The following is a 25,221-nucleotide window of genomic DNA, read 5'->3' on the forward strand; positions in this document are numbered from 1 at the left end:
CAAACGCAATTTTAGGTGCAATTTTCTCTATATATGTCCTCCATGATGAGAAAAATACCACGAAGAAGAAGAAGCAAACACCAAAGTCATGGTTTTCTTTGGAGATAGTCTTTAATGTTTCCTTTTGCCTTATACATGTTTTATACATTCTTAGGGCTCACTGGAGTTTATGACATTTCACACATGGCCAACAAAATAAAAGCTCAGTTATGGACTTGAGGGAAAAACTCTAGCAAATATGTGAGCAACAACCTTAAGGAAATGTTCACAAAAGCAAATTATCAGCATCAAGTTATCTCCATGATCATTTTCTCCTAGAGTCACACCAACCACCGTCATGTCCTCCTTCACCTCAGCTATGAACCTCCTCTTCTATATCTTGGTATCTCCAACTTCAACATCCTTGGCGCCATCGGTGTGTGAATGTGTGTGCATGGGTGAATGGTACTGTAACCGTAAAGCGCTTTGGGTCATCTCAGAAGTGAGTAAAGCCATTTATGTCTCTATTCAAGTGTGAACCCCACATTAAATTTTTCTATTCCACCTTCAATTCTCCTTATTGTCGTTTCCTCATTTCAGATTCTCAGTACCTTCCTCCAAATCTTCTTGATCTTTTTAGCTCTAGCTGTCCACATATCTGGAAGAACCCCCTCTGATTTCCAAAAGTCTGTTTCATCTCTTCCCTAAAAGCCACACAGCACTATTGGTCTGAAAATGTCTGGTCGTACTGTCTGGCCACACTCTCTCCAGCAACAACTTTGCAGTTGCAGATCTCTTTCGGATTGTGTTTGCACAACGTTTCTGTTTCTCTCTTTGTTTATTGTCTCCCTTTCTTTCTTTGACCAACTTCTACGTGGTCAATGGCACCGTTTGTTGTTAAATCACCCTTCAACATTGATTGAGAATATTTGCCATGAATAAAGAACATCATTGTCATCACACTCTTCTGCAGCATAACCACAAATAGTTAGATGAGGAAGTCCCACCAAAAAAAAACACAATCCTTTGACCTTTCAAATCCTGTGTTTTCCTCTCTATTAATCATCTGATGTAAAAAAACAAAGATTTCCATTCAGCCTTTTCTTTATCTTCCTTTCACTCCCTTTTTTGTGACAACCATGTTTTATGTTTCTCAGTAACACTTCAAGAGATCAAACAAGTCAGTCGGGTTTGTGGACTTGGGAAAGATTGCTGTGTGCCGTTGGCCAATATCAAAGTGATAAAAAAAAAAAGAATGAAACCTTTTTTCCTTTTGTTGTGGTTTGTTCTGTTTAAAATTTAAATTACAATTACACCCATGTAGGCATTGTCTTAAATTACTTTTCATTGTACTTTTTTATTTGTTTGAAAATATGTTAAATGTATAATAAAGAGTGTTAACATTGCTTTGGTTTGAATAATTTTGGCTAAAACAATGAAGGAGGAACATACAGGTGCAGCTATGAAGGGGGAGGAGAACTGTCTATCTAACCACCATCTACCTGTTCCACGTCACCTGTAGTCCACATCAATACGGATAAAGCCTTTAAGAGTTGATGTAAGTCATTTGAATTTTTATTTAATTCCTAAAATCAAATTTAAATATTTGGAAATCAAATTTGAACACCTTCTTTGTAAAACCTTTTTTTAAAAAAATGTGATTTATTGTCTTTTTATGCTACAAAAAAGCCACGGATTTCTAAAAATGATAGTTACTGCTGCAATCTTTTACATTTTCTAGTTTTGTTTTAAAAGAACACTGTAAATAATGTGTTAAAAATGTAAAATGTTTTATTAATTTAGATACATAAGGATTTAACAGTTGTTTTTGTTGCTGAACCAATGCAGGCTTCCGTGTGGTGCCAAAAAATGAAATCGATTTTATCTGTTTGAAAGAAATGGTTCGGGCATATTCAGCTACACTTTCAGTAACAAACTTTTAAAAATTTTTAATTAAGTGTATTTTTTTAATCTTTTAAATAAAATAAAAATCTTTCGTAATATTTCTCAACATCAAGACATGAAATCTAGTTAGTTTAATTTACTTGAATCTAGTGAAAACTTAAACAAAAATCTGGAATAATATCATCCTTCTGAGTGAAATGTTAACCAAAACTTTGAAATGACCATGATACACATTTACACAGCTTATCTCTTAAAGTTTTTTTCTTTCTCTTGGTTTCTTTTTTTAAAGTGATTTTATAGAACTGCAGCTGCGCATTACAGAGTTGCGTAATCTGGGCAAAGATAAGATCGCAACTTTTGTAATCCGAGCTGTATGACTTAATTCCATGGAGTGTCATGAGATGCTGGATAATATCATACTGGGTATTTGTAAAATAAACAAGCATTAGAGGAATTGTTAAAGGTAATCTCTTGATCCATATAAACCAAAATGATTAAACAGAAAAGATTTTCAAAGATCTTTTTCGGTTTGTCTGTAAATTTTTAATAATGTTTTTAGTTTTACAGCCTACTTTATTTTATCGACTCAGACTTTAGTGAGTCTAATGCTTGTTTTTCATTTCTTTTCTTTACCTTTTTTTCTTTTAAAAAACTAAACTCTATAAAAAATTGATTTATTAGACAAAGGAAACAGAACCTCTTCTGTGCAGATACGGATAATTTTTACATCTATGTAAAAGATCCAAACAGGCAGATGCAAACTTCAACCATTCATGCTCATCAAACATATCTTTGCTCTTTGTACTTTAACGGTAGTAACAGTAAAATAAGTCAAACACAAGAGGCCTTCAGCTCTTCTCTGTTTGCTCAGCTGTTGGACAGAAAGCAAAAAAAAAATAAAAATTGCAGTGTTTCATAGACCTTAGCCTGGAGGTTTGATCTTGTAATAGTTTAGTTGTCAGTTATAAACAAATTTACTTTATTGATTGACTTCTTACCCCCCTTTGAAGCTGTGTAGCGTTTAATCTAATTTGACACAATTAGTCATACTTGTTTATTCTTGTCTTTGAAAAACGATTGCTGGAGGCAAAACAGTTATGAGGAAAAAGGGTGACAACTTTCATAGCCGTTTGGCCTGTCATTCATGTAATTATTGTGTGGTAAATTCAATGTAAGAACAGAGCAGTTTAAAATGATGTGTAATCAATGCAGGGACAAATCTTCTTTGAAGAACTCAATAAAAAAGACTTTAAGAACAAATGAGATAATGAAGTTAACTTTATTTTGAAATTGCAAAATACTCCCTGTCTACACTGTGGTTGAAGGAGTTGGGCTTGTGGTTTGTAAAATAAAATAAAGTAAAGTAAAGTAAAGTAAAATAAAATAAATTGTATGGATTGTTATTCATTTTATAAAGTTTGGCTTTACTGTTTTTGTTTTTCTTCTGAACCTGATAAAAAAAAGAGTCAATATAATTTTTAACCTGGTATGTTTTAGGGAGGGACAACAGAATTTATGACTCAACACTAAACATTTGACAACTGAGTCAGCAAAAGCATTAATTGAGAACCAAAACACCATCATCAGGTCACTCCTAGTGTGTTCATTTTTGTGTGCGTGTTAAGTGGGTCAGACGACTTTTCAGACTGAAAACAAAACAAAAAAAAGGTTGTGTTGTGAGAGCAGACTTTTTTTTGAGAGCTCTAGCAATGATGAGCTAAACTTGTGATAAATAGAAAAACAGACATTTTCTTTTTCCATTTTTTCCAATCCATGTAGGTCTGTACGATATTTTCATTAATGGCCATCAAGAACCATCTTTGTGATATTGTTGTTTTGTCTCCCATTTCAATTCTACCTCAGGTTGGAAATCGTCATGATTTTCAAGACAGGAAACACAACCTGCCTCTGGAAGAGAGATTTTGTTCTTCTCATATTTACTGTGGTCATGGTCATACTCCTCTACAGCATGGTCACAGAAGAAACAACTACAGCGAGGAGTCCAGTCCCAAAGCTACAAGAAAAAACAGACATTTACCCAGTGACAATCTCTGAGGAGAGCATCACTCCAATCAAAAACACCAAACACCTCCTGGTGTCAGCTTTCATTGACCGGAGAGTGAATGGTTTTGACATACGTATCATTGGCATATTCAAAAGAGACTCCATCCAACCTCTTCACTGCTCTTTCTACTGTGGTGGTGTATTTAACCAAACCACTCCTGCCCAAATTCTCCCACACAGTGACAACTTTGGTTATCCTTACACTGCTACAGATGTCCTGTGTCCGCTTCCCAAAAACTGTGATGCTTCTCATGTGACTCTTCTGACTAAGCCTTCCGAAAACATGTCTGAACACACATTTATTCCTGTAAGAAACAAAAACGAGAAAACAAGGTTCAACTTCACCGTCTGCGTCTCCAACCTGTTTGGAGATTACAACAATGTGCTTCAGTTTGCACAGACTCTGGAAATGTACAAGTAAGACAAACTATTTAAAGAACCATGTTTGAAATGTACTTGAAAAGACCTAGAATTTCTTACCTTTAGTTCTTGTTTTTGGAGCTGAACAGGAGACCTCATTAAGAAAATGACTAAACATCAACAGGAAAGTTACACTACTCACAATAAGTTAGGAAGATTGTTATTGACATGAGTCAGTTTCCTATTTGGTCTGATGACTCCTGGAATACTTAAAAGTTTAATTTGATCATAATACTCCAACATTTAAGACAATAATAGATAGACCTGCTCAAGGGGGCATATGAGGGATTCACATATCCTGATGTCTAAGAGACAATTTAGGTACCATGTGGTGGGGTATCATCAGTCATGAACAAAAAGTTGGGGGTGTGCTTGTGGAATTGGGTGCTGATGATGTGTTATGTGAGATAAGAACCTGCCGTGACTGGAGCATCTACAATAACCAAATAGGTTTTGTGCTAACTGATGATGCCTGCCCAGACTGTTGAACTTCCTCCACCAAGGCCAACCCTGGGATCAGTGTTGACCTTGGCGCACAAGTGTGGACTCAAGTCACATGGCTTGGACTCGAGATAGACTCTAGTCATAGCCAGTCTTTCTGGCTTCCTTTACTGGTGGTGAAGGAGGCCAGAAAGACTTGGCAGACCTAAACATACTGTGAGGGTCTGCTGGGAATGCCTGGCTTATGCCTCCATCAGGGAAGCCTTTAACTACCTCATCCGGGGAAAGCATTAAGCAGGCACTAAGGGAGGTTGGTGGCATTGAATCAGAGTGGACCATATTTTTCACCTCTATTGTCTCTGCTGCTGTTTAGAGCTGTGGTTGCAAGGTCTCTGGGGCCTGTCATGGCTGTAATCCTCAAACCTTGAGGTGGACATCAGAGGAAAGGGGTGTCATCAAGCTAAAGAAAGATTCCTATCAATCCTGGTTGGCTTGTGCAACTCCAGAAGCAGCTGACAGGTACTGGCAGTCTAAGCGAGCTACGGCTCAGGCAGCTGTGGATGCAAAAACTCAGTCCTGGGAGGAGTTCTATGAGGTCCTGGAGAAGGACTACCAGTTGGCCTCGAAGAGATTCTGGGAAACATCCAGGTGCCTCAGAAAGGGAAAGTAGTTTTCTGCAGACACTGTTTTCAGTGCTGGTGGGGAGCTGTTGACTTTGACTGGGAACATTGTTGGGCGGTGGAAGGAATTCTTTGATGATTTCCTCAATGCTGCTGACATTCCTTCTCTTGAGAAAGCAGGGGCTGAAGACTTTAGGTTGAGGGTGTCCATCACCCAAGCTGAAGTTATTGAGGTAGTCAACAATCTCCTTGATGCCTACATCGAGCTAGGACATCCAGAATTCATTAGAGCGGTTTTAAGTGGGTGGCATGAGGGTCAGCAACATCAATGATGAGGCCCTGGTTCTCGACCGGAGAAAGGTAGTTTGCCCTCTCTGGGTGGGAGGAGTGATCCTGACCCAGGGTGAGGAGTTTAAATGTGTTGGGGTCAATTGTTCAAGAGTGAGGGAAGATCAGAGCGTGAGATTGACAGGCGGATTGAAGCAGCATCTGTTGTCATACTGTTGCTGTACCGGTCCGTTGTGGTGGGGAGAGAGCTGAGCCAGAAAGCAATGCTCTTAATTTACCGGTCGATCTACGTTCCAATGCTCTTTTATGATCATGAGCTCTGGGTCATGACTGAAAGAACGAGGTCCTGAATACAAGCACCTGAAATTAGTTTCCTCCTTAGGGTGGTTGGGCACTCTCAGAGATAGGGTGAGAAGCTTGGTCACCCGCAGAGAGCTTGGAATAAAGCTGCTGCTCCTCCACATCCAATTTAGCCAGTTTAGGTGGCTCGAGCATCTAGTCCGGATGCCTCCTGGACGCCTCCCTGGGGAAGTGTTCTGGGCATGTCCCACTGGGCGGAGGCCCCAGGGAAGACCCAGAACACGTTGGAGAGAGTATGTCTCTCGGCTGGCCTGGGAACGCCTTGGGGTCCCCCTAAAGGAGTTGGAGGATGTGGCCAGGCAAAAGGAAGCCTGAGCATCTTTGCCCACAGTAGAACTTGGACTAAACTTGAGACTTGTTGGTCTTGACTTGTAACTTTACCTGGGACTTGTCTTGGAGTTGAGGACAAAGACTTGAAACTTACTTGTGACTTGCAAAACAATGACTTGGTCCCATCTCTGCCTCTGCGTATTGCCCTCACCTTCTTCAGCAACAGAGACAACCGTAATTTCTGTGCAAGAAACCCAACACTTATCAGTGAACAGAATGGTTGACTATTGCTGTATTATCCAGATCACATGGTATTATGCCCACTGCAGACGTTCAAGGTGATGTCTTGGTGTCAATGAAGTCACCTGCAATGGTCGTCTGGAATTCAAGTCAAAGCGGTGGAGTCTGTTGTGAATGGTTTGTCTGGAAACCCTAGAATTCCTCACATTTGGTAAACGGGCCTCCAGCAGTGTGGCGTTTGCAGAACCATGTTTGTCTGCAGAGGTCCTACGGTATTGGTCATTATTGTGGTCTGTCACTTGTGGGCTTTCATTTTTAAGCAACACAATCACTGTCTTTACAACAGCCACTAGGTTTTTCATAATATCCAGAACTTATTGTGAGTAGTGTAACTTGAATTTTTCAAACGAAAGCTCCCTACTAATAAAAGTAAATTGCACTTTTTTTAATCATTAAGTTTTATTATGTACGGAGCCAATAACTTATTCATGTTTTCAGGTTGCTTGGTGTAGACAGAGTGGTGATCTATAACACCAGCTGTGGTCCAGACCTGGAACGCCTTTTACAACGTTACAGCCAGGAGGGTTTTGTTGAAATGGTTCCATGGCCCATAGACAAATTCCTGAAATTGACCAGGGGGTGGAGATTTACAGTAAATGGAGGAGACCTGCAATACTACGGACAGCTCGTCACCCTTAATGAATGCATGTATCGGTCCATGGAGCGTTCACGCTACGTCCTGTTGAATGATATAGATGAGATTATAATGCCATATAAACATGACGACCTGGTCTCTCTGATGAACACGCTGGAACCACAACATCCAAATGTAAGTCATCTTGAAGGGAAAATATCTCTATGTGCTTCACAGTTCACTCTCATCCATTTTCTTGTTCTTTAGGTTGGAGAGTTCCTTATTGAGAACCACATCTTTCCGTATAAACACTTTGAACCAAGTGGGAGATTTCATCTTCCCCAGTGGGAGAAAGTTCCAGGAATTAACATTCTGGAGCACATCTACAGAGAAGACCCTGACAGAAGTGTATACCATCCACACAAGATGATCGTTAGGCCAAAGTACTTACTTTAGACAAATATTACCAAAATGATTGGTTGAAACAGACAGTGTGCTTTGTTATAAGTTGAATATAAGGAAGCTTATAAATTAACTGTTTTGATTTCTATGTGTTTCAGGTTGATAGAGCAGACCTCAGTGCATGAAGTCCTCAGGAAGTTTGGAGAACGTTACAAAGTTCCACTCGACGTCTGTCGCATTATTCATGTTCGTGTAGCCCTGCGTGGACATTTGAAGTTGGAGGAACTTAATGAAGACAAACGACTTTGGGACTTCCAGGAAAAATTGATTCCTAATGTGGACAAGGCGCTGAAGAGAGCAGAACTGATTCCAGAACAAAACAAACTTTAAAGAACATAGTTATTCAATGATGTACCAGATAAAGTGCTCATATTTGTTTTAATTTAAATTCACTCTAAAATTAAATTCTTCATTTTTCTATTTACATTCAGGACAATAAACCCCTCTATAATTTGTACCGTTAATTGTCTTGGCAGCTTTATGAAGTATTTTTGGTGCTTTGAAGGCTAACTTATTGGCATTTGGATTTCTTTCTTTTTTATGTTATGCCATGTCTGGACCACAAGGTGCATGAAACATTTAAATATGTTCTCTGTTTAGAGATTATCCAATTATTTATAATAAAATGTTCTTATAGAGCAAATTAAATGTAGAACCTAAAAGCTAAAATCCAATCAATTTCACTATCAGGTTGGTGGAGTAGACCTGAGACCTGGAACAACTGAGACAAAAATATAACTGATTGCCAACATAAACAAGACCCTGAATCTTGCCAACAATAACAAAAAAAACATTTGAAAACATTTGGAGGTTTTTCTCTTTGTGTGCTTTGCTAAAAATTTTGTTGGATTTATTCTATTTTCTAAATAGAAGAAGCTTAAAGCGATGTAGAGTCAATAAAAGCTTTTTTAGTCTTGTAGGTGGAAGGATAAAATGGTAAATGTTTTGCATGCGAAGGAAAGGGAAAATGGTTGAAAATGTTTAGTCATGTCATGCCAGGAGGTTTTTTATGTTGTAAAAAAAAGTTGACATGAGTACCAAAGATTGTATAATTTATTTAGATGGCTCAATAAATGTATCTCTTTGAGCATGTTAAAGCTAACAGAGTGTTTTTTTAACCTTAAATTGATGGTGGAACAGTTCAAAGTCACGTTTCGGCTTTGTGCCTTTTTTTCTCTTGTTTATGGTTCATTGGTCATCGTTTATGGTCCTGTATTATTCTAATGAACAATTAGATACAAACATTAAAAGTGGTGTTGTGTTTGCTTTCAGTGTTTTGGTTTAATGCAAACAAAGCATTCGCTTTTGGGAAAAAGAAATGCAAGAAAGTCATAAATGCATCCGGGTGATTCATGCAGCAGTTACTCTGCATAGCCTTAATGTGCCTGAAGGCTAATGTTTGAGGACTTAAAAACATCTTATGACTGTTACAGATTTTCTTTTAGTTAGTGCCCACATAAGTCAGCAGCCTGTAGATCCACCCTTTCCAGAGACATCCTGATTAGTATCTTGAACAACGATTCAGTTCACTGGATTTAAGAGCGTTTCCCGCTAACATCTCACATCTCTAACATCTAACAACAAACACATTCTTCCTCTTTTATTAAGGTCTAGACCAGGGTTCCCCAAACTTTTTCTTGTGAGGACCAAATTACTGTTTTCTTCTCTGATGGGGGGCCGGGGTTGGTTTGAAGGCTCTCAGAAAAAGTGCAGCAATCACAGCCTAAACATAAACATATATGGCTTTTCCAGAAAGCCACACATAGCCACATTTTAAATAATTCATTTCTGTAATCTTCACAGAAAAATAGTAAAACTAAAATATCTTAAAAATTAAACCAATTAATTGTCTATCCTCTCCTATCATTGTTCACGCTCCAGCAGGGTGGAATAAAAAGTCACGTTCTACGTGGGTCTTGATCGCTGAGATAAAAAAAAAAAAAATGTAAAAAAATTATGTGTCTCTGCCAAATCTAGAGGAGGGCTGGATCCAGCCCGTGGGCCGTAGTTTGGGGACCCTTGGTGTAGACCCAATTATATATTCAGGAACTTAAAGGGTTTTTTGTTCTTTCAGACAATTTGCTATAAATCGGCTTTGAACGAAGAAATCTCATGTTACATAAATCTGTTGTAAGTTATTACTGTTGGACAGAAAGCCTCACATTTACTTGATTGGTTTAGCATCAAAATAATGGAATAATGAAATAAAAAAGCACTAAACACACATATATCAAACCTATTTCAGATTTAATTGATTAGAAAATTAACAAAAATAAACAACACTGTATATATTCATTACTAATTTGGCTCATACCACATGTTAAAAATATTTAGTACTTCATCACTATAACACATTATCACATTAATCCAGAGGTCAAAGTTGACTTAACACAGGTGTTTCAAAACAAGCCCAAACCATCATCCCATCACCTCTGTGCCAATCAGCTGCTGTATTGAATTTGACCAAACATTGTGACTTATCTTTGAGTTAGTCCTGATCCTTGTTGCTTTTGTAGCCATACGGAGGGAAGCAAGAAAAATGTCTCACTGAAAGCTTAAGCAAAAAACAGAAAACAAAATAGTATTCCTTCGATCAAAATTGGTTTCAGTTAGTTAAAAAAAAACAGACCAATGTATATGTTTTTGATGGATCAGTTAAAAAAAGATTAATCTTACAGTTTCAATAAATAGCCAACTTTTTGGTGCATTCAGAAGCTTTGAATCATCACTTAGAATAAACCATATAAAACACAAATACTTTGTAAAGATTGGGACATATTTCAAAATACAAAATTTTAAAAAGATTTAAACTTTCACTGAGTTTATTAAATATGTTGTAATCTGCAGAAAAAAACTAAAGAACTTTCCACCTCAAACCATTATAGAAAAGTGTATATGTTTGTTTGGTTAAACTTATCCAAAAGTGCATTTAAGGGTTTAAAATAATAAAAAAAAAAATTGTTTTTTCTTCTACAGTTGAAAAAAAGTAATGTTTTGCAAAAATAAACAAACAAACAAAAAAAGCCATGATTTTATATAAATAATTCTTACTCTGGAAGCCTTCTAGAATCGTACATTTTGTTTATAAAGAGTACAGTAAAGTAAACGCTATAAAAATCTTGTCTGTAAAGCTTGTTTAAAACGTTAAACTGTCACACGTGTTCAAACCCATAATCTCAATGATCATGTTATTTAAAGCATTTTGTTTATTTTTTCAAAAGTCAAACAGGTTTAATTGGGCGTCTCAGAAACCCACATGTAAGCCAGAAGACAAAAGGGGGAGAAGAGAGAATGAGGAAGCCAGAGATTAAAAACAAACTTCCAAACTTCATCTGTGAGAGTTATTGTGTAACCCTTGTGCTACCCTAGGCATGTTTACCTTAAAAGTGGGGTCATCTGGACCAGGGCGCTGAACATTATTTTTCAAGGATTTTTTTTCTTCACTGGTGTCCACGGCAGACATAAAATCCTGTCCACCTTTTTCATGGGAGGGATCACACATCAATGTAAGGGTGGGGTCATCTGGACCACAAAAGAGAGCACAAGGGTTAAATCTACTCATGAAAGGCAATTATAGAGTGGGCTGACTTCAAAACAGTGTCTTGTAAAACATTAACTGTAAAACACACTGTACAGGTCAAACTGTCATGTTTGTGTATCATTGTAGTGTTTCTATCTTGCATTAACACTGATTAATCCAACTGAAGGTCAAAAGCCACGTTTACATTGACAATGAAATTGCGCAAATTGGATTTGTGAAAGTAAATTCGTCTAATGGAAACACGACAATTTAGAAAAAAACTTGTATTATTAAAAAAAAACGTTTTTGTTCTTGAAGGAGGTGGTTTATGAGGTGTGTCGAAATTGACATATTTAGAAAAAATCCAGCTCATCAAAAGTTGAGCATGTCATGCAGATTTATTGGATCCACAGCTCCTGTAAAAATCACAAACCACGATTTCCCAAAAATCATCTCATCTGTACCAGCCCCATGTAGCTTGCCACTCTTGGCCTGAATGAGATGGCAATGTCTCTTTGATAGATGATGATGAGCGCTTGAAACTTGAATGTATATTAGATAAACACCAGTGGCGGGCTGTGCATTTCACACCTAGGCCTTCAGTAGTGCTCCATCTGAATCAATCCAACCCTCATTAACTATTTTATGGTAATAAAACTTCTACTGCAGGTACAGCTGTCACACACACACCAAAAGCATTAAAAATAACCTGATAAATTTTCAATAATATGTAGGGATATAGTAAAATTTTACTCACCAAAAACCAAGATTGTTTAAACACAAAATCCATCTTTTCTATCCTCAAGAAGATTTCAATCACTCTGTCGTGCAGAATCCGTGCGTTTCGCAGATGGAAAGTGTTCCGTGGCTGTGATAAGCTCGAAAAGGCTGCATGCGGGAAATGTTCTGGTATTCCTGAAACCTCTGGTGGTCGTGATCTTGAAATCTGGTCTGTGTCTGGAAAATAATATTTTCGGTAGTGCGCGCGAGGATTTTGCGCTAGACCTCTTTGAGCGCTCGCGGCGCGTTCAGGGGCCTCGTAGATTTCCTCGTATCGGCTTCTCTCCCGCTCAACAGTGTCACTGAACTCCTTTACCCGTGCCAGACAAAACTGTGCCACAACTTTACCCAGACATTCATTTTCCACCAAAAATCAGACGATGAGACGCTTTCCACTGGTAACATCTTCAAACCCGACACGCCGCTCCTCGACACCTGTGTCCGTCACATAACGCAGAACCAGAGCGAGATGCGCTGCGTTACTCGCGTCTGTCGTCTCATCCACCATAACAGACACAAACAGGGCTTCAATAACTTCCCTTCTGATCTTCTCCGATCACACTGATCAGGTTGTTTTGTCCACCAAACACGTCATTAGTGGACAGGTGGAAGTGTAAATCTGTGTCACTCTCCGCGATGAGTTTCCTCTGTTTGTGGATTCAGCGCTTTCATCGCGCCCCCGAAATGAAGGTACCGCTCGTAGTTAAGACTGAAAGTGGCGTTAAAATCCTTCTCTCCGTTGTGACAGGCTTGCTAGCTTCAGAGTTGCCCAACTTTGCTTAAAAATGTCCAGCTTTTCTTGAAAAGTCCATCTTGAAAATGGCTTTGGCAGTAAAGCTATTAAATCCACTCGATATGTTTGCTTGTGCAGCTCGCTGAGTCGCTACAGATGCAGTTTGCTAGCTAGTACACTCTCTGACTATCCAATCAAAGCGCGTGAAAATGCTGACGTTTCCGTTCCCTGCTAGAGGGCCTTGGTGTCGTCTACTCCAAATCTGATTGGTTGAAGCAACAGTTTGGTCGACATTTATTTTATGCTATAGGGCCCGCCGAACTGATTGTGAAGGCCTCCGAGCAGATTTCTTTGACCCTAGCAACAAATGGTACTGCAATGCGATTGGTTAATACTTAAATAGGAAAATACACGTCTGGAAGCAGCTCAACCAGGGAGACAGCAATGAAAGGACGGAGCATTTGGAATTATAGAATACATATTCACGGAAATAAATAATAATTAATATCAGTCTATGATTCTGATATTTTTAGGCCAGCAGAGAAGGCCTTCCAGGCCCTGACGACCCGCCACTGATAAACACAAATACATAACTGTTGGTTTGAAGTGCCAAACGTAAATTCAAGTATTTAAAAAATATATAGTCTACGTTTTTAATTAAATATAAAAAGCAAATTTTTGCTTTATGTTTGATTTTGTTTTTCCATGAATGCAGGACGGTAGGAACAAAACTGATGCGGACCGTTATGTGCTGGATGTTTCTGACGGTGGGTTTGTGCACGAGCACCAGGGACGCAATCTGGACGACAAAAGAGAAGCATCGTGTGTTCATTGCTGTTGGCCTTTCCTTCTGTTTTCAAAAGGTTGGCGTACCTTAAATAACTTTTTTTGACTAATTGGTTTCAGATATGTCCAGTTTATATTATTCAAGTATACTTTTGAAGAAAAAAAAGTAAATAAACCTTACGGAAGGGATGGCAACTTGAAAGACAGCTAGCTTAAATGCTGCCGCGTTACGCCGTGATCCTTGGGCGTCTTTTCCCTGAGCGCTGCCTAGCAGGCTATATGTGTTGCTATCATGTGTGCCCCGTGTAGGACCTTGCAGGTAAACCGTTAAACACTGGTTTACAATGATTTTATACTGTTTTAGTTTATAAATTTACTTAGTTTAAATTAAAAGAGTGTTATATTAAAATTGATTATACTGTCCATTGTGAACTCAAGTAACATGTTAAGTTTGTTGAATGCTATTTCTTAAATTGTGCATTATAAAATGATGGGAATCTAAGATCAGGCTGATTAGATAGATAGATAAACTTTAATTGCAGACTCTTAGTCCATAAAAACATACAAAATTCATAAATACACGAAATTTTAAAAATAAGGTGTATTTGTAAATTTTTTGATGCAAAAAAAGAGTACTTAATGTTGGATATTTGTTTAGAGACTGCAGTTTTGAAAACACTGAAAGAAAATTTTCCACATATGAAAAAAAGATTTATGATAAGTGATTGTCAAAGAGATGCAATCTAGATAACAAAAGAAAAGCACTTTGTGTTGATTGCTACAGGCATTTTCTTTTGTTTTCAACAGAAAATCTATGTTGTTGCTTTCAGTCCTGGTGTCGGTAACATATTTTCTGTAAATCATAGTATCGTTCACATCCATCATTTTGTTTTTGAATGACTTTTCGCATAATTATGATATAATGGAAACAGTTTAATTGCAAAATAAAGTCTTTTCAACATATTTAGAATTTTGCTTAATTTTTTTGCCTATGTGTAATGGAAACACAGCTACAGGCATGTAGTTGTGGGAAGAAGCTCAATTCTATATGTGTGTTTGTGTGTCCAAAACAGGATAACCAAGAGTAGTTTTCGAATGCACCTTCAGGTTGAAAGTAGTCATTGTCTGTGCACTCCTTTCTGCAACCAGGTATGTGCTTGTGAGCTCCATTTATACTGCGCATATGTTGACATGTATGTGTGCTAAGACTTTGAGAGCCAACGGGTATATTTGCATTGTTTGAGCATGTCTGTAGAAAAGGCCCCACCCCTTTGACTGACATCTACATGTGATCGTAATGATGATAAATCTCAACTGTTGCTTTGCTATTCTACCCCCTCCTACTTTTTTTTTTTTTTTACTCATCCTCCAACTTCCTTAACCCCCTTTTCACCCTCTTTCTTTTTTACCCTTACCCCCATTTCTAACATCCAACTCTCTTCTTTTCTGTTCTATTTCTGTCCATTCAAACAAGAAAGGTAAACAAATATGATTAATAAAAATAAAAGGGGTTTTGGGCCTTCATCTTATTTGCTCAGCTTCTGGACAGGACAAGTTTAAGAAACAAAAAAAATAAGGATTTCATTACCAAAACTGTAAGTTCTTTTAAATTTCAAGATTAAAATGAGGATTAAACATAGGTAAACACTCAATGATTGATGTGGGCTAGAAGTGGCATAGATCAGGTAGATGGTGCGTTTACAGATAATTCCCCACATTGATAATCTCACCTTTTGTGTACTTAAGTGAGGCCAAAATCATTTGTTTTATTTAAAAAACTGATTTTAGAAAAAAAATCAAGTTGAACAAAAATTTTACTTTTGTTTAACTTTGCGATACAGATGAGAATATCCAAACAATCCCATTAAGTATGACAGACTGGTCCATGGGTCTTTTAGAGTTCATGTTTTACAGGACAATGTTTTGACGTCATCCCACTCTGTAATGGTCTTGCATGAGTAGATTTAAACAGCAAGATTCACAGAGGAAACTTATCATCCTTAATCTTTCCACTCCCTGTTCTCTCTTCTGACTCACATGAGGGTTTCTGACATGATCAGATACAGACGTGTCAATAAATCCTAAGAGAAACATAAGTAACTCATTTAAATTATGGGGTTGAGCTTACACAAAAGTTGTAGAATTTTGAACATAAGCTCTAAAACTGAACTTAAGACCTATAAATTATGTTTTGTTTTAAAAAGCATAACGAGATGAAACTCTTTTGGATGTTCAGCTTTATCTGAATGAACTCTTAGATTCGTAGTTGTAGAAGCTAATTTTTCTTTAACTGTTCTGGTATCGCCTGTCCGTCCTGGGATAGGATCTCTCCTTCATGTGGGAATCCCTAAGGTTTCTTCTTTTTTTCCTGACTCAGGTTTTTTTAGGAGTTTTTCCTTACCGGGAGGGAGGGTCTAAGGGCAGGGATAACCAGTTTATGTAGTCTGTTTAGTTTTTAACAATTGTTTATATTTTGAAGCCCAATGAGGCAAATCTCTTTGTGATTTTGGGCTATATAAATAAAATTGAAATGAAATGAAATGTGTTTAGCTGAACAAATATATCAATATTTTATGAAGGTTTGAAATGTATACTTTCTTTTTCTTCCTTTTTTGGTTATATTACATTTTTCACTAACATCAAATAAGGTGATTTAATGGAAATTCCAAAAGCCAATGTTTTGTTTAAAATAAATCCAAAAAGAAAGGATAATACTTGTTTTTATGCAGTTTGCAAGGGATTTTTTCATTGCAAGCCAATGTACCATAAACGAGAAAAAAAAAATGCACAAAAACCTCAAACGGGATCTTGACATTTTCCTGCCTGAATTAAAGCGTAAAGTAACGTTTGTTTTAATTCTATTTTGTTCAAATGTGTTGATTTGTGCAGTTGTAAACAAATTATATAATCTTTGGAACTCGTGCCAGTTATACCACAAAATAAGATATTAATCAGGATGTTTTTGGAAATGGTGGATCTGCAGGCTTCTGACTAAATATTATAATTGTATATGTGTATTTGGAGACTTATGGCACTTATGAGTAAATATGCTAGAATATGTTTTTTGGATCTGTAACAAAAGAGACAGAATGTGACTGACATGGAAATGCTTTCAGGATACGCCCTTAAATTCAGCGAACTGAATCAGTGTTAAAGATAACAATCATTCGTGGAAATGGTGGATCTGCGGGCTGCTTACTTATGTGGCCACACAAGATTTATTATATTTCCTTAAGCGTTACCTTACAAAATAGTAAGGAGTTAAAACGTGAGAATGGAGAACTTCATCACATCATTAGGCTCCAGGCCCCTTAAGGCTCACAGAACAACTGCTGGATGAATCATCATGATGCATTTATGACCTTACATTTCTTTTTCTCAAAGCCCAATATTTTGTTTGCATTAAACCAAAACACTGAAAGCAAAGAAAATACCATATTTAATGTTATTTGTATGTTTTAGTTCATTGGTATAATTCAGAAAAATGAATAAAGGAGACAAAAAGGCTCCTGAAACTTGACTTGGAACTGTTCCACCAGAAGTTAAAGCGTAACAAAAACCGTCTGTTTGCTTTAACTTGTTTAAACGTGCAGACTTATTAAGTATTCTAAATAAACGTAGAGATTTTTAATACTTGTGCCAATTATTTTGATACCACTGACATTTAAATGATTACCTGCTGACATGACATTAACTGAACATTTTCCACCCCTTTTTTTTAATGCAAAACCCTAAGAAGGTTTATCCCTCCACCTACAAGACTGAAAACCCTTTATTGTCTCTACATCGCTCTAGGCTTCTACTACTTAGAAAATTGAATCAATTAAAAAGAAAAAGAAAAAAAACTCAAGAATTTTTCAAATGTTTATCATTATAATTAGTAAGATTCAGTTTATCAACCCTGCTCTCTTCTGGATCGTGCTCACGTTGGGAACGCGTTTTTCCATCTCCATTTGCCCTCACTTTATGAACTGAGGTCTGCTTCATCAACTTTAAAAACAGATTGGTGGATTTGAGCTCTCAGGCTTACAATGAATTTGCTCTAGGGTAAGAACATTTTATTCTAAATAGCCATATAATCTCTTAAAAGATTAAATGTTTACATAGGAATTGATGGTTTTGCTCAAGTTTATTTTGCTGATTTTCTATTTTTCCTAATTGTCCTTCATTTAATATTATTGTTTCCTCTGTTTGCTGATCCATTTAGTCCAGCCTTTTCTGCTAATCTCATCCACTTGACAAACCTGTTTTCTGGTCCAAATGTCCCTACTCCAAGAATATGACTTATTTTTAACACAATTAGTTTCTGTCTGACAAAGATAAAGTTTCTGTCAGGACCCAGGGGTAGGAAAACCAGAAATGTATGATGGAAGACTAAATAAAGAAGCTAATGACTCAGGAACAGTAACTGAAGATAAATATAACTGATTGAATAGGGTTGGGAATCCCTGGGTGCCTCACGATACGCTGCGATACGCAATACATGGCTCACGATATTGATCATATCACGATACTGCGATAATTGGGAAAAATTACCTCTAATAACTTGTATTATATAGAAGAACATATCATTTTGGGGAAAATATATCCCTTTTTATTTTTGTTTTGTGCAACAATAATACACTTTTGCAAATCAGTAATACTGTCTTTGACAAGCATTGACACCAATTCGAATTATCTGTATAATTCAAAGTTAACAATAGTAAACATGAATAGAAGTGCCACTGCTAAGTGCAATATTGTTTTAAACAATAGAACAAACATTGAATAATTCAAGTAGCTGCCAGGCACATTGATGGTCGGGACAGCCAGTCTTGCAACGCACGCCCCCCTATCTACCTCCAAAGGAACTTCTCACCAAAGGATGACAAATATAACGTTTTGCAACCTCTTCAAACTGAAATAAAAGACCGATACTAGGTAAGAACCTATTGGGAATCAATCGCAGGACTAAATATCGTGCTATATCACAATATTGATATTTTGGTGCAGCCCCAGAACTGAAATGTGCCAAAAAAAGGTCACAACTGACTGGAAACAACAGATTAACATTCAAGAACCTGACAGACCTCCTGAACATGAATGAACTCCAACAACTCAAAGCAATGAGAAGCAGCGTAACCAGAATTTAGAAACAGTGATAATTAAAAAAAAAACAAAAAAAACATGCAAAATAGTAAAACCAAGAAAATTAATATTAAGATACAATTCGATTAAACTGGTACTATGCCCGCATTAAGCTGGTTCTGTTCTTCTTTAGAGCTTTTCCAGGCAAATGTGCTTTTGTAAAAAGTTAAGGAGAAACACAACTGCCTGAGTCGAAATTTTTTGGAGAGTTGCCAAGAGGAAATGTCTTCAATACTCTGAACTGATCATGTGGGGAAGATAAAACTTTCCTAAAACATCAACAAGACAATTTCAAATGACTTTTACTGGCAGTGACTGACTTCAGGTTATTCCTGGAAAAAGAGACTAACTAGAATCCTGTGAAAACACAGATAAAGAATTTTGTCTCTTCTACAAGGTTTTGTTTGTAAAGTAGTAAGTTGTTAACAGTTGTCAGTGTGTATGCATAGACTTTTGATTTAAAAATATTACATATTTAGACTTAAGGCACAATTTGACTTTGAGACCTTGAGAAAGCTGCAGAGAGACATTGATCAATGTTTGCATGACAGAGTAACTGCCAAAGTCAGTAGGTGTGAACCAAACAACTTTGGGGAACAATGATTGTGCCTTTAGATATTCTTCACTTTACTATGTTTATAAAAAGATGCTGATATGGGGTATACACAATCAGTAATTGGTAAATATATTTTTTTCATGTGTTTGTAAATTCAATTTTCAGTTCAAATTTAATTATATACCCCAATATCACAAAAGAATTGCCTCATTGGGCTTCACATCAGTAATTTTACAGAAGCAGAAGGTCAGTCATAAAATACAAACAATGGTTAAAAACTAAACAGACTAGATAAAACTGGTTATCCCACCCTTAAAAAAACCTGATTCAGGGAAAAAAGGGGAAAACTTAGGGATTCCTGTATGAAGGAGAGCTCCTCTCCCAGGATGGACAGAAGATTTACCAGGTCTGTTAAAGAAGAATTAGCTTATCTAACTGTACAACTACGTATTTTAATAGAGTTCAGCCAGCACACTTGCATTCTATCTGGAATCTGACTCTGAAAGAGTCAGTTCCTCATCAACCACAAACTTAACTGCACATAATTTATCTTTAATTAGGGGAATTAATATCCAGACTTTATCTTGGTTACCTTGCCATCTCCAGGTTACCACAATTGCATATGAGGTAAACTGGGTTTTCGTTAAAGATCAATCCTTTTGGATTTTTGAAGTGGGTGCGTGAGCTCAGAAGCAATTTACCTAATCCTTGGGCTATCCTAGGCATGTTAACGTTGGGAGTGGAGTTCTCTGGAAACCACAAGACAGCGCACTGAACTCTTTATTTTATTTCTTCAATAATGTTCAATTTTCACTGGTGTTTATGGCAGTCATGAAATCCTGTCCACCTTTGTCCTCTTTTGTCATAGGAGGATAACACTTTAATGTAGGGTGGGGTCCTCTGGACCCTAAAAGATGGCAACAGTTTGAGGAATGAAAACAGTTCCTAAAAGCATAGATGGTCTATGTAAATGAAATTACTCTTTTGTTGAAAGGACTTGATAGTGGTAGGACTTGGACTTGACTTGAGACTTTTGACTCTGGAGTTAACTTGGACTAGAGGACAAAGACTTAACTTACTTGTGACTTGCAAAACAATGACTCGGTCCCACCTCTGCCTTTTATTGCAAGAACACACTGGAGAGGTCACCTGTCCACAGCCACATTCCCAGACAATCACTTACAAACACGTTTGTTCTTGAGCAACAATTTAGATCCCTGATTGATGACGGCAAAAAATAAGTTAACAAGGTATAAAACCTTATAAAAAACAAGTGACATTATATACATTTCCTTAGCAGAACAATTTGTCATTTCAAAAATCTAATGAAAGCTTTACATTAATTCCTACACCCAGACACAGTGTTTTGGAAAAATTCATAGAGCTGAAGACATAGTTTTCTATTATATTTTCTTAGATTCAGTTGCCTGAGCACTGCTAAATAATTCCAACCTCCACTTTATTTAATTTAGTAAACATTTTTACTCCCTTTTTCCTTTGTTTTGTGCTAACTTCAAGTAAAAAAAAGTGAGAAATCTGACATAGAATAACTGTTTTTGCAAAATGTGTGTTTTTCATGACAATATTAAGGACATCAGTTTTGTTCTTCTGCTGGAATCAGTCCTGCTCTCTTCAGCGCCTTGTCCACATTAGGAATCAGTTTTTCCTGGAAGTCCCAAAGTCGTTTGTCTTCATTAAGCTGCTCCAACTTCAAATGTCCTTGAAGGGCTACACGAACGTGAATAATACGACAGAGGTCCATTGGAACTTTATACTGTTTTCCAAACTTCTCAACGACAAAGTGCACTGAGGTCTGCTCCACCAACCTGGAACACAGATAAATCAGAGTTAATTCATTACATCATTTCTATCTTTTTTAACATAATATATTGTAAATAATTAGTAATAGTAAGTACCTTGGCTGAACGATCAATTTGTATGGATGGAATTTAGTTCTGTCAGGGCTTTCTCTGTAGATGTGCTCCAGAATGTTAATTCCTGGAACTTTCTCCCACTGGGGAAGATGAAACCTCCCACTTGGTTCAAAGTGCTTTTTTGGAAAGATGTGGTTCTCAATAAGGAACTCTCCAACCTAAAGAACAAGAATATGGAACAAAGATAAGATTTGAATCGTAAAACGTATGGTGACATTCTTCCTTTTAAGTTGACTCACATCTGAATAGTTTGGTTCCAGCGTTTTCATCATAGAGACCAGGTTGTTATGTTTATATGGCGTTATGATCTCATCTATATCATTCAACAGGACGTAGCGTGAACGCGCCATGGACCGATACATGCATTCATTAAGGGTGGCAATCTGTCCAAAGTAATGCATGTCTCCTGGATATTTTGTTATATCCCAGCCCCAAGACGGTTTCAGGAACTTGTCAATGGGCCATGGAACCACTTCAAGAAAACCCTCCTGGATATAACCTTGTAAAAGACGGTCCAGTTCTGGACCACAGCTGGTGTTATAGATCACCACTCTGTCCACACCGAGCAACCTGGAAACATAAATAAGTTATTGACTCCTTGGAGCATCAGATTGCTTGTTTTTTTTATTTTAAAGGTCAATTCAGGTAATAAATGGATTACTCTAATGATCGTTGTTTAATTTAAATCTTTTGAACTATTGAAGTTTTTGTCACAAAGAAAAGTTTATCTCATAAAATTAAATGAGTAAAATTGCATTTTTTTCTAGATATGAAAGATTTTTCTTGAGTTGCATTCAGTCATTTTCTTTGAGTTCTCCTGTTCAATTCCAGAAACAAGAACTGAAAATAAAGAATTCCAGAGGAATTTATAAAACAAAGACAAGCGGAATTTAAACACAGTTTGATATCAAGTTTGTCTTACTTGTGCATTTCCAGAGTCTGTGCAAACTGAAGCACGTTGTTGTATTCTCCAAACAGGTTAGAGACGCAGACGGTGAAGTTGAACCTTATTTTCTCATTTTTGTTTCTTACAGGAATAAATGTGTGTTCAGACGCGTTAGCTGAAGGATTAGTCAGAAGAGTGATATGAGAAGCATCACAGTTTTTGGGAAGCGGACACAGGACATCCGCAACGCCAAAAGGAAAACTAAAGTGATAGCTGTGTGGGAGAATTTTGGCAGGAGTGGTTTCATTAAATACACTACCACAGCAGAAAGAGCAGTGAAGAGGATGGATGGAGTCTCTTTTGAATATCCCAATGATACGTATGTCAAAACCCTTCACTCTACGGTCCATGAAAGCTGACACCAGGAGGTGTTTGGTGTTTTTGAGTGGAGTGATGCTCTCCTGAGAGATCGGTACTGGGCAAAGAACTGGCTTTTCTTGTATCTTTGAGATTAGACGCCTGATTGCAGTCATTCTTTCTGTGGTCATGCTGTAGACGAGTATGACCATTATGGCAGTAAAGATGAGAACGACAAAATTCCTCCTACAGAGGCAATTTTTGATTCCTGTCCTGATAATCATGACGATTCTCAACCTGGGGTAGAAATGGGAGACAGAACAACAATATCACTAAGGTTATTATTGAACGTTGTTAATGGAAATATTGCACAGAAGACAGACAACAAAAGAAAAAGAAGCTTTCCATTTATCACAAATTTAGCTCATAATGGCTTAAGCTTTCAGAATGAAGTCTGTTCTTACCGCACTTTCTTCTTTTTTCACCCAAAATAATTAAACAATTTTGACCCACTGAACATGTGCACAAAGGTGTACATATCGAGAGTGATCTGGTAATGGCAACCACTCAATGCTTTTGCTTACATAGCTGTCAAATATTCAATCTGTTCAGTCAAAATAATTATTTCATTGATAGAGTATAATTTCTCCAAAAATAAAACCAGTAAAACACTTTTATTGCCTATTTTTTTTACATTTTATCAGGTTCAGAAATATTTTAAAAAGCAGTAAAATGTAGTGTAGCATAATATCAAAAAATTGTGCAAAAATTAAAAGCTTAATCAAAACAAATAAAAATTTAGCTGCAGGTGTTCGTGACAGCATGTTTATTGTCTTTGGAAAAAATGGCGACTGTGTCTGACATATTTTTTTAGTAAATGCAAAACCTAACTGAAAAACAAAATGGTGTCGTTTCATTAGAAGATTGATCTGAGCAGGAAAAACCGGATTTTTCTAGTTTTACAAAACAGACTTGCTTTGGCTTCGGAACTTTTCAGCATCGTTTTTTTCTTTTACCCCTGACAACCCCACATACGTGGACATTACATTTTTTATTGTGTTACCACAGTAATTAATTTTCAATCATTAGCTTGGATTTCAAGAAATTCTGGTATTTTTTTACATGAAAATTATAATGTACATGTCAAGAATTATTAATTTAATTTGTCTTATGCTTTAAATTTCTTCAAATGTTTCGTTCTGAAACATCTTTAACTAAAACATGTCCTTACAATCTGTATTCAAACATATAAAATCTATCAAATTAGTTTGTTCAGAACTACTGTGGTAAATTAATACAATTATGCATCTAAATTACTTATAAGAAGTTTTAAATAAAAATAAAATAGAAAAATTATACAGATGAGCAATTTGTTTTTTTATTCGTTTTTTAACATCTTACTTTTAACAGCATTCATTAAAAAAAAAGATTTTAAAAAGCTGCAGGATTAAAATGAATTCCCATAAAATCTGTGACTTTTTAAGATGTACGTAGAATAAATATATATATATATTAAAAACATTAATGAATAAAATTATACTGAAAATTTCTTTTTACAGCTGCTTTTTAGAGCAAAAAATTAAGGATTTTAAAAAGCTGCAGAAACATTAAATTCAATAAAAAGCTACAATGTCGATAATAAATCACAAGAATAACATTTTTTACAAAGAAATAATTAAAATGTAAATAAGATTTAAATTTATGTGATTTTTGGAATGAAATGAAGATTAAAAATTACTTACATAAAGCCTTGAGGCTCTGCCCTTGTTGATGCCAGGTATAGGTTTCGTGGAACAGGTAGATCGTCGTTTAACCGTCGATTCTCCTCCCCCTCTTTGATAGTCTCAGCTGGGTGTACCTTCCTCATATTTAATGCTTTTGTTTCTTACCAGTCAGAATCGGAACAAATTGACCATCCTTAAAAACAAATGTAACGTATCTTTATATAAATTAAAATAAGAAAATAAAGGTCAACACAAAGTAACAAAAGTAGGTGCCTCACATGCACAATTGCAGTTTAAATCTTAAAAAAAAAAGAAAAGAAAAAAAAAATTATTTTTTAAAATTCTTCTGATCGTTTTAACACCTTGGACAGCTCACTAGCCAAAAAATAAGCCAAGTGCCTTCATTCATTTTTCAACAATCCTGGCATCTCCTCACCCCCGTCTACCTGCTAGATCTGAAATGATTGAATAAATATTTGAGTAGGCCCATGCGTAAGACCGAAAGAAGCAGTTTGTCAAATAACTTCATGTAAACAAGGCAAATATGGTTTTAAATGTAGTCAAACTTCTTTTGTCGTAGCCTGATCTGCTCTAACTATTTCTGCTTGTTTCATTTTATGGCTAAATTTGTTCGAAAATAGAATTATGCCTTTTTGTTTCTGTTAAACGGCAACCCCAGCAACAGATTCTCATTTCAAAACTATCCTAACATTTAAAAAAAAGTATTTTATTTGATTTTCTCTCAGCACACAATTCACTCTTCCAAACCAGACTTACTGGTTTGATTCCTTATAAAGAACTCAAGTAAAACAAAAACAAAAAAAAAAAACATCTTGTTTGTCTTGAGAATGAGGAAATAAATGCTTAATTTTGCATAGAGTTACTCGAATAATAACATTTACATAACTCCAACACAAATGTTGGGTAAATTCCTCTTAAAAAAACAATTGATTAGTTTTTGTAATAAAATTACTTTACTCATTATCTGTTTGAAGAAGTCATTCACTACTCATTACTTTACTTTTTTTACTCTTATACACAAATTCTCAAAGGAAAAGCTGTTTTTTTTTATTTTTTTTTTTTTAGCAAAGTATGAACATGGTTCAAGACCAAATCTGTCCTCATAGGACTTTAG

The 25,221-nt window shown here is 36.4% G+C and overlaps 2 protein-coding genes and 1 long non-coding RNA gene across 4 annotated transcripts; 2 read left to right on the plus strand and 1 right to left on the minus strand.

Moving 5' to 3' along the window:
- The first annotated feature begins 1,470 nt into the window (after positions 1-1,470).
- Positions 1,471-9,474, plus strand: LOC112143882 (beta-1,4-galactosyltransferase galt-1-like). 2 transcript variants are annotated; one of them, XM_024268113.2, is made up of 5 exons: positions 1,471-1,537; positions 3,748-4,365; positions 7,086-7,416; positions 7,489-7,664; positions 7,782-9,474. In XM_024268113.2, coding segments are annotated over exons 1-5 (1,359 nt in total). In that variant the 5' UTR covers positions 1,471-1,535; the 3' UTR covers positions 8,014-9,474. The 2 variants fall into 2 exon arrangements, with proteins under 2 accessions (XP_024123881.1, XP_036065946.1); XM_036210053.1 differs by lacking the exon at positions 1,471-1,537 and having other exon boundaries at positions 3,691-4,365.
- Positions 9,475-13,487: 4,013 nt separating this feature from the next.
- Positions 13,488-22,324, plus strand: LOC112143929. Its single transcript, XR_002918823.2, has 3 exons — positions 13,488-13,579; positions 14,576-14,651; positions 22,154-22,324. It is a non-coding gene; the product is annotated as an uncharacterized LOC112143929 (long non-coding RNA).
- LOC112143888 (beta-1,4-galactosyltransferase galt-1-like) lies at positions 20,287-22,587 on the minus strand. The gene is made up of 4 exons (XM_024268123.2): positions 22,042-22,587; positions 21,359-21,689; positions 21,102-21,277; positions 20,287-21,011 (listed from the first exon to the last, which is right to left on the minus strand). Exons 1-4 carry the CDS (start codon positions 22,572-22,574, stop codon positions 20,780-20,782), a joined length of 1,272 nt encoding a protein of 423 aa, XP_024123891.2. The 5' UTR covers positions 22,575-22,587; the 3' UTR covers positions 20,287-20,779.
- Positions 22,588-25,221: the final 2,634 nt, after the last annotated feature.

The sequence above is a fragment of the Oryzias melastigma genome, linkage group LG22, assembly GCF_002922805.2.
Source record: "Oryzias melastigma strain HK-1 linkage group LG22, ASM292280v2, whole genome shotgun sequence".
NCBI classification, from domain to species: domain Eukaryota; kingdom Metazoa; phylum Chordata; class Actinopteri; order Beloniformes; family Adrianichthyidae; genus Oryzias; species Oryzias melastigma.

Coding starts and splice junctions, on each gene's coding strand:
- LOC112143882 (XM_024268113.2), top strand. Junction 4,366..7,085: donor CAGACTCTGGAAATGTACAA/GTAAGACAAACT, acceptor TCATGTTTTCAG/GTTGCTTGGTGTAGACAGAG. Junction 7,417..7,488: donor TGGAACCACAACATCCAAAT/GTAAGTCATCTT, acceptor CTTGTTCTTTAG/GTTGGAGAGTTCCTTATTGA.
- LOC112143888 (XM_024268123.2), bottom strand. CDS start 22,574: ATGGTCATACTCGTCTACAGCATGACCACAGAAAGAATGACTGCAATC. Junction 21,690..22,041: donor CAGACTCTGGAAATGCACAA/GTAAGACAAACT, acceptor TTATGTTTCCAG/GTTGCTCGGTGTGGACAGAG. Junction 21,278..21,358: donor TGGAACCAAACTATTCAGAT/GTGAGTCAACTT, acceptor CTTGTTCTTTAG/GTTGGAGAGTTCCTTATTGA.